At 56.3% G+C, this 16,615-nt stretch overlaps 1 protein-coding gene across 1 annotated transcript in view; it reads left to right on the forward strand.

Annotated features, from left to right (window-relative positions):
* Positions 1–16,615, forward strand: part of TOGARAM2 (TOG array regulator of axonemal microtubules 2) — a 36,985-nt gene that overhangs the window by 10,407 nt on the left and 9,963 nt on the right. The window contains exons 7-17 of the mRNA XM_053666996.1: positions 1,684–1,844; positions 4,400–4,550; positions 4,767–4,931; positions 6,471–6,624; positions 7,347–7,452; positions 8,109–8,344; positions 10,106–10,264; positions 13,188–13,305; positions 13,646–13,740; positions 15,183–15,375; positions 16,280–16,496. Coding sequence (XP_053522971.1) covers positions 1,684–1,844; positions 4,400–4,550; positions 4,767–4,931; positions 6,471–6,624; positions 7,347–7,452; positions 8,109–8,344; positions 10,106–10,264; positions 13,188–13,305; positions 13,646–13,740; positions 15,183–15,375; positions 16,280–16,496 — 1,755 coding nt within the window. The remainder of the gene's footprint in view (positions 1–1,683; positions 1,845–4,399; positions 4,551–4,766; positions 4,932–6,470; positions 6,625–7,346; positions 7,453–8,108; positions 8,345–10,105; positions 10,265–13,187; positions 13,306–13,645; positions 13,741–15,182; positions 15,376–16,279; positions 16,497–16,615) is intronic.

Below are 16,615 nucleotides of genomic sequence, written 5' to 3' on the forward strand. Positions count from 1 at the left end.
GAGGTGGCCCGAAGCTGAGCCCTGGGCAGGTTAGGTGAGGGGACCTTGGCAGGGCACCCTGAGCCTGGCCTCACCAGCGAGAGGCGTGGACTCTAGTCCAGCTTCCCGGCAGGCCGCCCTTGTAATCAGCTCAGCAGCGGGTCAGCTGGCGAGGCACAGGCTGTGGGCCAAGAGGCCCCAGGGTCAGGATGAGCAGCTGGGCCCTAGAGGCAGGCCTGGCACAGAGACCTCTGTGTTGGCTGCGTCCCCCGCTTCCCAGGCTGGGCTGCGGCGGGTGAGCTCAGCATTCTGGTGTGACTCACCCTGGCACCCTGAGGGTCCCCCAGAGCCATCCCTGAGAGTGCTGGTGTGGGGACTTGGGGCGGGAGACCCCGGTCTGTGACCACTCCCGTGTCTGCCCGACTACCTGCTGCCTGAGGAGCCAGGTCCCCACTGCCTGCCAGCGGGGGCAGGGTGCTTGGACAAGGCTTTCCAGGTGTCTGTCTCCCAGAGGTGTAGGTGGGGAGGGGGGATTGAAAGCAGCAACATCCTTAAAGGGCTCCCTGATTCTCCAGCAGTCAGCTGGGGGTAATACTGCCCAGTCCATGTAACACCCCTGGCCCAGAGGGGCTCCCATGGTACTGTCTGGAGCTGAGGGCTACCCCAAACCTTGCAGCTTCCTGCAGTCCTTGCCCTGGTCAGCCGGCACCAGGGCACCTGTGCCCTCGGCATTGCCCCTTACTTTTGGGCAGATGGAAGGCTAGCCAGCCCCTGACCTCCTTGGCCATTGATTCTTCTCCAGGGCCTTGGTTGCTCCTTGCACGTAGCACAGGGAACCTTCACAGAAGGCATGGGTCAGGCAGGGGACCAGGGTGACCTGGGGGCTCCGCGGGGCCCCAGACTCAGACGTCCTTTCCAGCCTCAGGCAGCCCCGGAGGGTGGCCCCCATCCCAGCAGACCCCTGGTTTGCAGGTTCACCCAAGGGCGGTGAGCTCCAAATTTTGTGAGCGGGAGAAACTGGTTAGCATTTCTGTCATTAAAAGAAGATGAACGACCCTGCCCTTGCCCTACTTCCATGATAAGAAATGTACTTTTAAAATCACTTGATTGGGGAAATAGGGAATGATGAAGAAATAGTGCGGATCGATGTCATTTGGAGATGAGTCTGTGTCACAAGAGCACCCGAGGGTCGCTGGCCCAGCTTTCCCATCTATAACATGAGAGGATGGGCCCAGCCCTCTGTCCCTTCGTGTGGGCCGCAGGCTCAGGCAGGCGCACGATGGCATGAGGTGGCCGGGGGCTCGTTTCATTTTTTTCCTGAGGTGCCGGCCTCCCAGGTAAGACGGATTTATATTCTCAGGAAATTCCTTAAACCACTGCAGTAACAGACCGGATGGCCCTGTCTGTGTCTTGCCAGGCTTTCTCCCCGCCTTCCCTGTGTTAGGATGAGGTGTGCGGTCATTACTGAATGAATGAAGGGACGGATGGGTGCATGACAGCCTGTGCTACGCCCATCAGAGCTTCTCTGCAGTGAATTGGACTTGGGTCTTTCTCCATCCAGGGAGTGTTGGGCAGAATTGGGGGCTGAGGCACTAAAATGTCACATCAGTCACAGGGTCATAGAGCCTCAGGGCTTCCCAGAGGGACAGCTGCTGGTCAGGGTGCTGGGTGTCCTCAGTTCCCTTCTTGTCCTTGACTCCTTAGAGCCAAAACCCTTGGCCCTGCCCATCAGGGACAGGTCTGCTGCCCCCGAGAAGCCCGCCGTGCCTTCACCTCGATCTGCTCCCACACGGGCAGCCTTCTCCGGCCACGCCGACGCCCATCCCCCGCTGAAGGAAGAGGACCAGAAGGAGAGCAGCACCGAGGTACCTGGAAATCCAGAGGAGGGGGAGGTCGGGCCAAAGTGGGCCCTGGGCTGAAGGCCAGCGTGTGTTCGAAACACACCAGCGTGGGTCCAGCTTGAGGAAAGCAGGGAAGAGCCTCGAGGCAGCTGCCCCTGGTACTTAAGGCCAGAACCTGTGGACAGCCTTCGGGAGAGAAGGCTGAGAACAGAGGAAGCAGAGAGGGGAGGAGGAGGGGCGAGGGGGACTAGGTGCAGGGAAGGGAACAGGGTGGGGGGAGCCGAGGGCAGCAGTGAGGGAGCAAGGGAGGGCGGAAGGAGGTCACTGGAGGTTCAGAAGGAAGCAGGATGTGGAGGGCAGTACAGGGGGGCTTAGGTGAACCAAGCCGAGTAATTCGAGCCAACACCCAAGATAGCAACCCAGAGGCAGCTGACTGAGACAGACGTCAGCCAAAGGCTGTGCTTGACAGGCTGACAAACAGCTTGCACTTCTGAGGTGACCTTGGCCCAGACGATTCTTTTGCCTGAATGAGTTGAGTAAAGCTGGGAGGGTCACTGTGTGAGGGACACGTGCTCCCCCTTTGACACCGAGATGTGGAAGTGCACCAGACACACCCTGAAGGCCTGCTGTGTGTGTGTGCGGTGTTAGGGCCCAGTCCAGAGGTGAGGATGGTGCGGTGGGAGCCCCAGCCCTCCCACAGCGGCCAGGTGACAGGCCGTGAGACGGGGGGAATGATCCAGTGCAGTGAAAGGACCCCGTCCCCCGCCTCGCCCTAGTCACCCACCCCTGCGGTCACACCGGAGACCACGGTGCTGAGGATGTCTTCACCTCCCACCAGCACCTCAAGTTCAAGCACCCATTGTCTCACCACTGTCTCCTGTTGTTCTAGCTCCATCCATCTAATATTCCACCTCTAGCACTGTGTTCCTTCTCTCACAAAAGCAATATTCTCCTAGAAATTGGATCCTTCCCATCAGCATCTTAACTCTCTGTTGATTCTTTCATCTTAATGAAACAGAATGAAACCAGAATGACTCTCTGGAAAAGCAGAACCCATTCTCTTCTGAGCCCACTGCAGCCAGGTCTGAGTCCCCACCGCCCCCTGAAACAGCTCACGTCAAGGTCACTGATGACCGCCACTGTCCAAGGGGTGGAGCACTGTCCTTTTTTAACTTGACCCTTCAGCAGCCTTTCTAGCTAGTTCTATTGGATTCCCCACCCAGGGAGGGAGGCTTCTTCCTTGGTTGTCTGCCTGCATCAAAGGCAGCCCCCTCATGGCCAGCCCTCTGCACAGTCCTGACCTGTGCATGCCACAGGCCCCCAGAGCTCAGACTTCTGGCCTCTTACGCGTTTATACTGACCCCTGTGACCTGATCCACTTGGTGGCATCAAGGACCATCTATCTGCTGAGGACTTCTGAGTGTCCCTTCCAGCCCGGACCTCCTTGGACATCAAGTAGCAGTTTAATTATATATATAACATATCATTTATAACCTTAAATTACCATATATAATTATATGTATAAGTTATAGATATATGCGTGTAAGTGTGTGTGTGTATGGATGGATGCTCACCATCCTGTTTAGGTATCTAATTATCTTTGAAACTTACCTTTTCCAAAACTCAACTATTGAAACATCACCCCCGCAAAACTCTCTTTCTCAGTGTCCCCTCTCAGTGAGTGGCGATAAAAGGCAGCCCAGCCGTCCAGTTGCTCCGGCCCAAAGTCTCGGCCCGTCCTTGCCTCCCCCTGCTCTCTCATCGCACACCTTCCACGTCAGCAAGGGCGGCGGGCTCTGCTTTGCAATGGTCCAGACCCAGCCAGTCTGCCGGCCCATTCCTGCTCCCTTTGAGCAAGCCTGTCACCCCATCACATGGGGACTCTTGGTTCTATTTTTGCAGCTTCTCATGAGTCTTCAATTATTTCAAAATTAGTTATAAAAAACAACACTTAGAACCCCTCTGCCCATGGAAGTCAGATCGTGTCACCCCTCTGTGCAGAACCCCCGGGGGCTCACTGTATCCTTCAGAGGAAAAGCCCACGTCCTCACCACAGGCTACTGAGCCCAGGGCACGCTCACCAGGCTCACCAGGAGTGAGCGTGCCCTCACCCCACCACCGCCAGCCCGTGACCCGTCATCCTCTGCCTTGGGTGCTCCAGCCAGTGCCCTCCTCACTGCTCTGTGCATGCCTGGCGCACTCCAGCCTCAGGGAGCCCACATTGGCCGTTCCCTCTGGGAAGAACACTGCTCGAATTCTGCATGCCCTGCTGCCTCGCTTCATTTCCGTGTCTGCCCACACTTCCCCTCCTCACTTAGTCTCCCCGGGCCCTCCTACCTAAAACAGAAGCCCGTCGCCCTCTGGGCCTTGCTTCCTGCTGGCGTGCATCGCCTGTCCTTACAAACCTGTCTGTCTGTTCTTTGTCCCTTGGGCTCCCCTCTCCATGGCAGCTTATTGGGAGCAAGGACTTTGTCATTTTCTTTTCAGAACAGTGACCGGCACACAATTAAATGAATGAAAGTATGGAAAGCACGGTTGGGACCCCAGGAGTAATGGACTTTGCCTTGACCTTGTGCCAGGTCCAGGTCACCATCTCCAAGTCCGCCCAGGAGAAGATGCGAGCAAAACAGATGAAGGAGCTGGATGTGTTCCAGAGGGCGAAGGAGCCGGAGAGGGAGCGGGAGCTCACGGCCCAGAGCCTGGGTGCCCGCAAAGCCTTGGTGAAGGAAGGTACTGGGAACCTGGGGCAGGATTCCCTGGGGCTGGGGAGACTTCGTGGCCAGTGCCTTGACCAAAAGAGAGGCTGCCCCCGCTCTCTACCAGGCGCGGGCAGGGAGCCGCACCTGCTCCTTTGAAGCCTGCTCTTGGGCCCGTTTCCAAAGGAGGGCATGGGGCCGTGGGTCAGACGGAACCAGCTCCATCCTAGGGCTTTCTCTGCCCCCACAGGCCTGCTCCCCCTCCGGAGCAGGGGGGCCCTGTCGGTACCCACAGGGATAAGCAGCCCACGCAGAAACAACATCGGCGTCATCCTGAGGAAGCGAGCCAACCGGGCCTCCCTGCCCAGCATCCCTGTCAGCAGGCAGGAGCCCAGCTTCGCCCGCCATGCCTCAGGTGGGGCCCAGACCGGCCGGCGGGGTGCACGGGTCCTTCCTGCTGGGCTGTCTTTGGTGGGCATGGCATGGGTGAACTTGGCTGCTCTGCTCTGTCCAGGTTAGAGTAGGGGTGGTGGTCCCCTCATCAGACACAGGAACAGAGTCTGGAGTCAGAGCATCTATGGGCCAGGCTGGGGACCCAGGGTACCCCCACTGGACTTACGTGGTGGGTGGACAGGTATACCCACCCTATGCAGTATGTCCTGGAGGACTCACCAGAGCACCAGGACCAAGATGCTAGGAAACAGCATCCACAAAAATAGCTGCGAACACCAGGAAGAAGAAGAGAGAGGGTTCTGGGAAGACCATGGGTTCCTGCACGTTGCCTCGTGAGACGTCAGGGCTGGACAGTGCTGGGCACAGACTGGATCTGAGGACCCAAAGATTCTGTGAGATGTTCAGGAAGGGGCTGAGGGAGGCTCCATCCCTCTTCTGACAGAGGAATGTCTGTTTTGCCTCACTTTTTCTACATTGGGCATCCATGTGAGATTTCACTTAAAAAGATTCTGCTGTGAAAAAAACATTGAAAACTGCCAACCTGGCTGAGAGTTTCTTTAAGTGTGGGGCGTGATGGGACATTGATGGGAGAGCAGGCATCGTTCTTGGGCCAGAAATACACCGGCCCGCCTCCCTCCCCATTCATTCTCCCTCTGTCCGGAGGTGCATCAGGCCTGCTTTGGCCTGCGTGTAAGACTTGCAGACACGGTGTCCTTTTCAAAGAGAGCTCTTCCTTCAGACTTGAGATGTCAGACACTGGCTGCAATTTTATGGGGGAGTTCATGACGTTCTTTTATTTCTGCTGCTAATATTTACCATGTTTTACGATAATGTTAGTTTACCCGTGATAGTAGTGGCATAAATTTCCCTCTAAAATGAATGGGTGTGAGATTTGGAAAGTGGTTTAACTGGAAGAAAAACACCATGCGAGTATTTTGGTCAGTCCCACAAATTGGGCCGCATCACGACTGCAGGAGCCTGGCTGCTTTCCTGTCCCCTGCTTCTTCTGGCCACCAGCCTGGGACCACCTCCCTGCCCTTGGGCAACTTCACAGAAGGATGGAGAGTGGGGGGTGGGGAAGAGGAGAAGCTGATAACCTAGGCTCCTGGCTGGGTGCGAGGTTAGGGCACCCCAGCGAGCGGGGGAGTCATTCCTTGACAGACCCACCGTGCTCACCCAGCCACAGATAGGGCAGGACTGGGGGTGCATCGCTGGCTGCAGGGGTACAATCACACAGCATCAAGTAGCGCATCGCAGGCTGGTGTGCTTCTACAATATTACTCAGGCTGGCGGAGGCAGGAGTGGAGGGAAGTGACAGCAGGCAGAGGGGTGGTCTGCATGGGCCCCCAGGGAGCAGAGCCAGGGTGCTGGCTTCTCAGCCCTGCCCAGTCCCTTCCTCTGGTGCACGTCAACCCCCTAAAGGTGGGCTCAGCACTGCGGGCGGAGCCCTGGGTCCTCCTGGTGAAAGCTCCCGCGTTCCTCTTCCTTTCTGTGAGCGCAGCGAACTCACTGCCCGCGGTGCTGAGTCTGGGGTGGCCTGAGTGGGAAGATGAGGAGGACGAGACAGATCCTTGGGCCTTTAAGGAGCTGAGGCCTTTCTCCAACCCCGAGCTGGCGTTGATGGATGCCCTCCAGTGGCTGGACAGCAGCGACTGGTGAGGTGACACCTTCCCCTCTGTGCGCTGTGGCCAGGGGAGAGCCACAGAATCGCTGCTGCCCCTCCGCTGTCCTCCTCCCCGCCCTCCCCCACCCTGCCAGGGCCTGGTCCCAGGAAAGGAGGGGTGTGTGTGTGTGTGTGTGTGAGTGTGAGTCCAGCCTCCTGTGTCTGCCCTGTGACTCCACAGCCCAGCGCACTGCGCTGTGGCACACCAGTGGGTGTCAGGCGTGGCCAGTAGAAGTGGCTCCGCACTTCTCTCAGGGTGACCTTCCCTAGAAAGGTCGCAGCCCTGTGTTTCTCCACAACATGTTCGGCCTGCCCCCAGTGTCCCTGCCACTGCGCTGGGGGACACACGGTCCAAGTGGGAAGCAGAACCGGGGCTTGGGGTCCAGAACATTTGCGGGAAGCCCTCCCTGTCTCCAGTCCTCATGTTCCAGTACCTTGTCTTGAAGGCACTGCGGCTTGTGTCGGGTGTGCTCCCAGGGCCTGGGGTGGGGGGATTCTCTTTTGGGGGGGCTGAGCCATGGGCCCCCTAAAGTGGCTTTTACTGGACTGTTAAGGTTTCCGCCTGGGTGTTACACCAGGCCACCCTGCCTAGGGGCCACCAGCTCCCGCCCTGCTCTGGTGAGAAGAGGGCGGCCGTGTGGGTGCCCCTGGCTTGTGGAGGGGCGGGCTCCTCTCGCCCCACCTGCCTGTGACGGGCCTGGACTTGGTTCTCAGGCACAGGAAGGAGAAGGGCCTGGTGAGCATCCAACGCCTGGCGGCCTGTCACTCAGAGGTGCTCGTTGGGAGGCTGCACGAAGTGTCCTTGGCCGTGACTGGGGAGGTGAGGCCTCCCAGACCACCTGTGTACTGTGCATCCTGCCCGCCCCCCATCAGCCCCCCTTCCTGGGGGCTGCGGTCCAAAGTGGGTCACATAATGGCTACCGAGGGGCCCACGGCTTCTTGGAACAGGAGCGTCCCCACTTATTTCTCAACCCTGAGCCACCCGTGTGTCAGGTTGGAAAACTGAGGCTGGGGTTTCCTTGCTTCCGTATCACAGCCCTGCATCGTCCCCTGTGCTCAGAATGCCAGAGGAGGGCGCAGTGTTCTGGGCCGGATCTCCAGCTTCAGCGCCGCTGTAGCTTTTCCCAGCCCTCTCTCCCAGGGGGCTGGGCCTGGGCCTAGATGGGCAGTAAGATGCCCCTCATCACAGATGGAGGCTGCCCCCCCAACCCCCTGGGAACAGGTTGTTCCCTGAGGGCCTTGTGTAGATCAAATTGAACGTTATTTGTAAAAGAGCTTTGAAGACTGTTGTACAAATTTCAGATGATGATGGAGTTCGTGATTATGATGACAACAACAGTACTATTTTAAACTTGGAACTATTCTGCCCAGAGCTGCTGCAGGGCTTTCTTTCCAGCGTGGCCAGGCCTGGGCCTGGGGCGGGGCCCCGTTCCAGTCCAGCAGTGCTGGAGGGCCCCTCTCCTATCTCTCTCCAAGGTCACCAACCTCCGCTCCAAGGTGTCCCGCTTGGCCATCAGCACCCTGGGAGACCTCTTCCGGGCCTTGAAGAAGAATATGGACCAGGAGGCTGAAGACATTGCCTGCTGCCTGCTGCAGAAGATGGGGAACGCCAGCGAGTTCATCCAGAGAGCAGCCAACCGGTCCCTGGGGGCCATGGTGGAGCATGTGACCCCGGCGCGATCCCTCGTGGCCCTCACCTCAGCGGGCATCTAGTATGTGGCCGCCAGTTAGCTGTGTGAGGGGTGAGGGCGGTCCAGGAAGGGGAGGGGAGGGAGGGGGCGGAGCAAGTGCTTCACCCATTCAGCTGGGGGAGCTTCTGCCCCACCTCTCTCAAGCCAGCCGATGGGGTGAGCTCAGGGCAGCCCTGAGGTCCTGGCTGGAAAGGGAGAGCCTTGTTCTGTTCAGAGCCGAGGAGCTCTTGGTGGCTGTGGTAACATCCCTGGGGACTGGTCTGCCTGTGCGGAGAGAGATGTCAGCAGAACGAGGCACACAATGTCATTCTCTGGTGGGCGCGCTCAGCCTTCTCCTGGGTAGGAGAGGGGGGCTGATGACTGCTGCTGCCAGGTTTGCTTTCCCCGTGAGTAAGTAGCAAAAGCATTGCTCACGCCCTTCCTCCCAGACAGCAGGACACTATCAACCACAAGCAGGTCGGACACTTCTCACTCTTGCTGGGAGGCTACTCAGAGAGTGTCGGGGGGCCACCAGCAGGCCCCTGGGCCTCGGCCCGTGCAAAGGGCGAGGGGCTCGGAGCCGTGTTGCCTGGATCACATCCTGGTTATTTAACTTCCCTGTGCCTCCGTTCTCTCATCTGTAAAATGGGAATAGTAATAAACTTGTTGTGAGGAGTAAAGCAATTGACTCAGGAAAGAGCACTTAGAGCAGGGCCTGTCCCCTGCCCGATGTGTATCACCTGCCTACAGTGGCCGCTATAACATGGGAGAGATTGATTGTACTTCGTCCTGGGCTCCTCCCGTTGCCTCAGCTTCCCACCTGCACGATGAGCAAAGCAGCGGCTTGTGGAGTTGAGGAGACGATGGTTGAAGGTGCTCAGCAGAGCGCCCTCACTGCCACCTGAGATAATTGATCAGTGTTTCGGGAACTGGGTGGGGAGTCCTCAGGGGAGCCCTGAGTTCCTGGGGACCCCCTCAAAGGCAGGTGCTGATTCAGACGCTGACGGCCTGGTGCCTGACCCACACTGACTAGGGAGAGCCGGGAGTGCTCCTTGGTAGAGGGAAGGGCCCGGTAGGGGTGCGGGAAGGGGCTAGTGGCATCTAACGGGCTGTGGACACGGAGACCCTGCTTTATAAAGATGAAAAAGAAAGGTGACATCCCGATGGAGTTCTCTCATAAGATTTGAGGTTCCTGCTTTTAGGACTGCCAAGTCACTCGTCAACCTCCTGTCCCTTTGTCCTCTCCCACTTCAGCTCCACAGTAAGCTCCTACTATGTGTCGGCATGTGCCAGGCACCTGCGGGCGCTGGGGATTCAACTGGGGGGAGACTAGCTGTGCCCTCCCAGGAGCTCCAGCCCCACTGGGGAGCCGCAGGGCTGCCCCTGAGCTTCCCAGGGGACAGGGGCAGTGCTACCCCAGGGCGCATCTAGGTCCGCCTGGGGGTGCTAGGGAAGGCGGAGGAGATGCTGATTGGGTAGACGAAAGGGTGGCAATGAGCATTTATGCAAAGGCAGACTGTGAGCTCTGGAAGGCGCAGAGGGTGGTGGGCACAGGTGTAGCTGGGGAGCACCGGGTGGCTTCACTTTTCTTACCTGTCCCACGGTGCCTGTCATCATTCTAAGTTCCACTGTCAGGAAGGCTCTGCTCTTTCCTCAAAGAGTCCCCTTAGCCTGCAGGGGACAGAGTTTGGAGCCCACCACAGCATGAAATGTGGACGCACAATAGTAGGTCCATGTGCCCCAGGCTGGGGACCCCACGTCCCACTCCCTGACCGAGCCCTTGACTGTGGTCCTTTCCTTCAGCCACAGAAACCCCTCAGTCCGGAAGTGCACCGCCGAGCACCTCTCAGTGGTCCTGGAGCAGATAGGTGCCGAGAAGCTTCTCTCCGGCAGCAGGGACAGTACAGACACGCTGGTGCACAACCTGGTGAGACTGGCACAGGACTCCAACCAGGACACCAGGTAACGCGGGGCCAGGGCGGATACGGTGAGCAGCCAGCGTGGCCCGCACCGCGCAGCCGCCCCTGATCATGTGGACGGACAGTTGGAAGGACAGACCTGTGTCCTTTCCTTACTGCTGGCCCATGTGTCCCCGTCATGACTGCCAGGCCTGCCCAGGGGACAGCCAGCAGGCCTCACCCCCACATTCCGCCTTTCCTCCTCCCTGTGGCCACCATGGCCGTGCCCTTGTCCTGTTCTGCCTCAGCTCCATTCTCTGTAAAGGCGGCTGTTTTCAGGAGATAGGTAAGGAGCACCCTTTTCGTTCTTGTGGACATGACAGTGCACAAGAAAAATTAGGCCTCTGCTCTCTTGGAGTTTGCCTCCTAGTGGGGTAGATGAACAGTAAACAAATAAATATGATACTTTTAGGTACGGCTAGGGGATATAGAGGAAAAGACAAGAAGTGCCCCCCTCCTGTAAGCGGCTCCCTCCTGCAGGGCCCAAGGTGCGTCCGCCTCCTCAGGGCAGTGCCCGGTGCTGTGCTGTGCGGGGTCTCGGACTTCCACCGATCGGATGAGTAAATGGCCAGCTCCTTGTTTCGGAGTTTTTGTTTCCCCATTACTCGTTTGAGCATTTCTTCATATGCTTGCTAGCCTTTTACCAAACCAAACCAAACAAAAACCCATAAAAAACAAACAAAACTCCCCCCTGCACAAAACAACAACAACAGAAAGTCAAAAAATAATTGATAAAAAAACCAAACTTCTCTGGCTGCTCACTGGGGGGTTGACAGGGGGTGGGTGGGGCAGGATGGAGGAGGGCCACCAGGCTGGTTGATGGCTACCCCGTCGTCCAGGAGAGAGGTGCCAAAGACCGGCTGCAGGGAGAGGAAGGTGAATCTGGGTGTATTTTGAAGGCAGAGCCCACAGGAGGTGGGTGAGGAGGCCCTCAAAGGGGGAGCAAAGATGACATTTAGGTTTGTAAACTGAACAGTTGGGTGAATGGTTTTGCCATTAGTGAAATGTGCAGTATTGGTCAGTTCCTTTTTATTGTTGGTGGGGGACGGAAGTTGAAGTCCATTATCTCTCCAGATCCAACCCCCTCTCCACTCTGACCATCCTTTTACCCTGGACAGTGTTCACCACACCTCGTTTTCCTTCCTAGAACCTATGCTTCTCGTTCCCATGGCACTTGAGTCCCTGGTTCTCATTGTCCCTCTGGGGCCATTTCTCCCCCCTACCTGTCCTCTGAAGGCCGATGGCCACAGGAGTGTCTAGTCCTTGTCTCTTAAAGACACAGGGGTGTCCTTAGCACCTTCCCTGAATCATGTCTTCACTTCCGGTGCCTCCCCCCCAGCACACGCCCATGCTTTCCAGCCTGTGGCTCTGGCCCACACCCTCTCAGTCCTACATCTCTGACGTTGTGAGGACCTGCCATCTTCGGTGCCAAGTGTCCCAAAATGGACTCATTGTCTTCTTCCAAGCTGCTTCTTCAGCTGTGTTCCCTCTATTGTGAAAAGTCACTGTTACTTACTGAGTCATCTAAGATGCAGAATGGGGAATTTCACACTTCATTGATTCTAAGACACATGTTTCCTCCCCACATTTTAACATCTTACAACCAGAGGCAAGTCTCCGTTATTGACCAGGGAGCAGTTATGACTTAGGTTTTACTATCTGCACATTAGCAAACACTCATGGTATAAACCTTTCAGTTAAAATTTTACTGGAGGAACTACACCGTGAGCCTTTCTTTACTTGTTAGCTTTTCATATTTATTTTAATAAGTCACCGTGGATGCTCTGTGAGGAATTGTTGACCTTAATTGCTGTTTAAAATGTCTTAGAAATACTACATCGTTACTCAGCATTGAAATGAAAAGTTATTGCCTCTGAGAAAAGGCATGGAGATAGAGTAATAGGGTATAAATTAGATGTTAATGCAAACATTCATCAGTGAGGGAATGACCAAAATTCCACTTTCCTTGCAAAGACACCACCAAGTAGTTGACTGACCGGAAGAAGAACCCTACCCACAGTGATGCTCCGTCTGCTCCTGAGGTGGCAGGTGGAAGGGCCGTCTCTGCGCATGAAGCAGTGTCACCGAAGGCAGTGAACGTTGCCCCAGGCTTATCCCCAGAGACCTGTCCCCCACACTGCTGCCAGAGACATTTTGGTCAAAGTGCAAATCGGACCCTTCCTCGACTTCCCATTGCCTGCAGTCTAAGCCCAACTCCTTCCCAGCTCCCTAAACTCGTCCTACCTTCTCCTCCAAACTACTCTGTCCCCAAGTCCAGTCCCTGCCTGCCTTTCTGCAAGTACACACCTGCTGATGTGTCAGGCTGTTGTGTGAGCCCTAGACTGTGTCTCTCCTCCAATTTATTTCCCTATTCCAACCACTTGTGAACTCCTACTCATCTTTTGAGTACCAAGCCCAGGGTCACCTCTTTTATGAAGCCCTCCTTGACTCCTTTCCCCACCTACCACTATTCACCAGGTATAATTTATCACTCCCTTCTGTATTGCACCCTTCCTCAGACTTCTAAGTGTCCCGTACGAAATAATTATATGCATTTTGAATATGGCCACCCAACAGAATATTATATACCTGTTAAAAAGGATGACATGGAGAGACAGTTAGTGATTAAATGAAAAGAGCTAAATACAAGTTGTATATGCATTCTGATATTAACTAAATATGTACATATGGAAAAAGACTATAAGAAAACATGTAAAAACATACCAGTGGTTTTTCTCTTGGTAATGGGAGTGTGAGTGTATTTAACTTTTTGTGGATCTAATTTTTAACTGGGTAAAGATTCTTGTCATAATTAGAAAAAGCATTAAAAACTCTTACTGTAATTAGGACATTGTGTGCACCTGTGCAGCACGTTTATGATGCATTTTTGTGGCTGCGTCTTCATCTCGCTCTTCTCCCTGTGGCAGGTTTTATGGCCGGAAGATGGTGAATGCCTTGATGTCAAACACAAAGTTTGATGCGTTTCTGAAGCAGTCTCTTCCGTCCCACGACTTGCGGAAGGTCATGGCGGCCATTAAACAGAGGGTGAGTTGGTCGGTGGGAGCGGGTCACTGGTCGGCATGAGCTGGCAAGCCTCCTGCCCATCAGGGGGTGGGGACTGCACTGCAGAGGTTGTTAGGACTCCCGCTGGCGGAGGTCATGTGACTCACTTGCCCCTTGCTCTGCCTCTCACCGCCTGTGTGTCTTGAGGACCCCTGTACCTCCACATCGTCTCATCTATGCAATGGGGGTCTCGACCCCTGCACTGACTCCCTGTGCTCTAGGAGGCCCTCCCAGGTGGGAGGGGTCATGGTCTAGGCTGGAGTGTCTGGCAGCTCCCCAGAGGCTACTCCTTTCGGTTCAAGCTCTGTATGTATTTTTCAAGGGCCTAGAAGACAGCGATGAACTGCCATCTACCAGAGGCCGCAAGGTGTCCAGGAGTCTGGCGGTGTGTGAGAATGGGCTGCCTGGTGAGGACGGGTACGGCCACTCTTGTCTCTCTGGGGCTCCATGGCCGACTCTGTTGCTGAAGGCAGCCCGGAGTGGCCCTGGGAAGGAGGGCAGACCTGTGCTACAGCTGAGACCCAGCCGGGTCTGCAGTGCTAGTGGAAGAATTTATAGGATGTGATCCGCACCCAGACCCTGGGGAGACCACGTCCTGGGCTCAGAGCCTGTGTTGGCGGAAGTGCATTCCAGCACTCATGGCCAAAGCGGGTGCCGTCCCACCAGTGTTGGTGGGATGCGTTGTCAGCCAGGCTACCTGTGGGAACTCGGCATTTCTCCATTCACTTGGATCAGCAGATCCTTTCACCAGAAAAGCAGTTGGCCTGGGACTAGCTCACAGGCAGAGTTGGGACAAAGGCAGATGACAAGGAATGGGCTGAGACTCTGGAGGGCTGTGCTAGGAGGAGTCAGGAACCAAACAGGAAACTAAAGGTCACCCCTGTGCCTAAAACGCAAACTCCCTGAGCACCACGTCTGAACTCCTTAGCAGGGCCCCAGGGAAGCCCTGCCCGCCTCTCCAGGAGTAACTTCCTGCTCTCTCCCCTACACTTCCTCTCAGCCAGACCAAGCGACCCCCACAGGCATGGCCCCTCCACGTTCTCGCCCTACTGTGCCTTTGCTCCTGCTGGTTCTTTGCCTTATACTGGGCTAGCACATGCCTACTTATTCTCCAAGATGCCAGGAGATTCAGCTCACCTGCCACCCTCTCCCAGAAGCTCTTTGATACTGTGTGCCCCCGTGTCCTCTGGGTAGACAGGTCATCCCCATTCTCCAGTCCTCTGTCAGCCCATTGACTTAGCTGTCCTGTCTGTGAGCCCTTCGGGCAAAGACCGTCTCTCTCACCACCTTGTCCTCAGCACCCAGCACGGTCCTGGCACTCAGCAGGCAAAGATGGGGAATGTGGGAACGAGTGGCAGAGTGAATGACGCTGGGCCCTGCAGGGTGGTGCTGGGGTGTAGGGCACAAGCTCAACGACACGGGCTCTGAGCTGGGGTGGGGCTAGTAGTTCCTGGTGGAGATGCTCTTGTGCCGGGCTACCAAGCACATGTGATCCCAGCCGAAGACAACGGGGCTTCTAACCATTTCCCTAGTTACTGGAGCACCGGGAGCAGGGTCTCAACAACCAGGGGTCAGGATTCGGGCACCTGGCAAGATCTCCCCCCATTCCTAGATGAACTGTGCCCCAGTTATCCTTTGGTGCATTCCCAGCCCCTCATTCAAAGCTTCACTTGTCTTCTGAAAAGAGAAAGAAAGGCAGGAAGAGAAAGCTCTGCCCCCTGGGGCTCCATAAACCATATTGTCTCTGAGGGAAAAGGACTTCCAGAGTTCCCCAGCCCCACCTGTCTGTGGGAGGGGGCATGGGGTGAGAGGTGTGTCCATCCCCTGGGCTGCCCAGGTCAGAGGCCTGTTTGTCTTAGTCTCAGCTCCAATGGCCCGAGGCTGGCGGGACTGCGCTTTTCCAAGCGGGGTGGCTCGGAGATGGTGGAGCAGCTGCGAGAGCTGACGCGGCTGCTGGAGGCCAAGGACTACCAGTCTCGGAGGGAAGGCGTGGGGCAGCTCCTCGAGCACTGCAAGGCCAAGCCAGAGCTCATCACGGCCAACCTGGTCCAGGTGAGCACCGCCCACCCCTGCCCTGCCACCTGTCTCTCCCTGTGGGTACAATTTCAATTAGGATAACTCTGAACAAGGTGAGACATTGTGCCAGACCCTTCAGGGTAAAGGAAGCCCAATAAGCATTTGCTATCCAGTTGCCATGGTAACACTCTAAGACTACTTGGAAGTGGCTGAAGGGGGGAGGGCACTGCCTCCTACCAGGCATCCTGGGACTGCTTGGAGGTGTCTTGGGCCTCTCCTGCCCTTCTTGCAGATGTATGAGGAGGAGGGCAGAAGTGAAGGATGCTGTGGCCAAGGTCCACTGCTGGTCTAGTACACGTATGATGTTTGGGGGCAGAGCATGGAGCTGGCCAGGTGATGGAGCCAGGATGGGTTAGGAGCAGGCATGGCCCTTTCACAGGCTGGAAACCAGGATGGATGGTTCTTGCAGGGGCAAGGCTGCCAACAGGCAAGCTACAGCGCAGAGCAGTTCAGACACAGGCATGAAGTCAGAAGACCTGGGTTTTCATTCATGTCTCTTACGAGCTATGTGGTCTGGGCAAGTGAATTAACCTCTTTCAGCCTTAGTTTTTGTTTTGTTTTTAATGGTAAAGTGAGGATGAGAACACACGCCTCACGGGTTGTAAGATCATTCTAGGAAAGGGAGAGTGCCAAGTACGTAACAGGATGCTATTGAACTTGGCCCACAATGAATGCTCAGTATGTGGTTGTTCTCCCCTCTGGCGCCCCCTCCCCACGCCTCTTTGAGGAGGCGGACTCTTTATCATTGAGAATGCTCTGGCACAGGTCGGATGGCCCAGTCCGGGTGCAGCAGGAGCCCTGCGGAGGGTGGTTGGCTAGGCTGCGGGACTCCTGCCCAGCCTGGGTTCCCACGGGCTCTTGGCTTCTGTTTCCTCAATAGGTCTTTGATGCTTTCACCCCAAGGCTTCAGGATTCCAACAAGAAAGTGAACCAGTGGGCTCTGGAGTCCCTCGCCAAGATGATCCCCCTCCTCAGAGGGAGCTTGCACCCCATGCTGCTCTCCATCTTCATCGCCGTTGCAGACAACCTCAACTCCAAGAACGCAGGGATTTATGCTGCCGCTGTGACCGCACTGGATGCCATGATTGAGAGTCTGGGTGAGCCTCCTGCCGTGGCCCCCTCCCCAGGGCAGCCGGCCCCCTCTCCAGGGCCGCCCTGGCTGGACCCACCTTTCCTGCTTGGGAATCTGCAGAGTGGTACAAGGCACTGGTTCAGT

Source organism: Artibeus jamaicensis, unplaced genomic scaffold (assembly GCF_021234435.1).
Source record: "Artibeus jamaicensis isolate MK-2021 breed Jamaican fruit bat unplaced genomic scaffold, CSHL_Jam_final contig_465, whole genome shotgun sequence".
In the NCBI taxonomy this organism is placed as follows: Eukaryota; Metazoa; Chordata; class Mammalia; order Chiroptera; family Phyllostomidae; genus Artibeus; species Artibeus jamaicensis.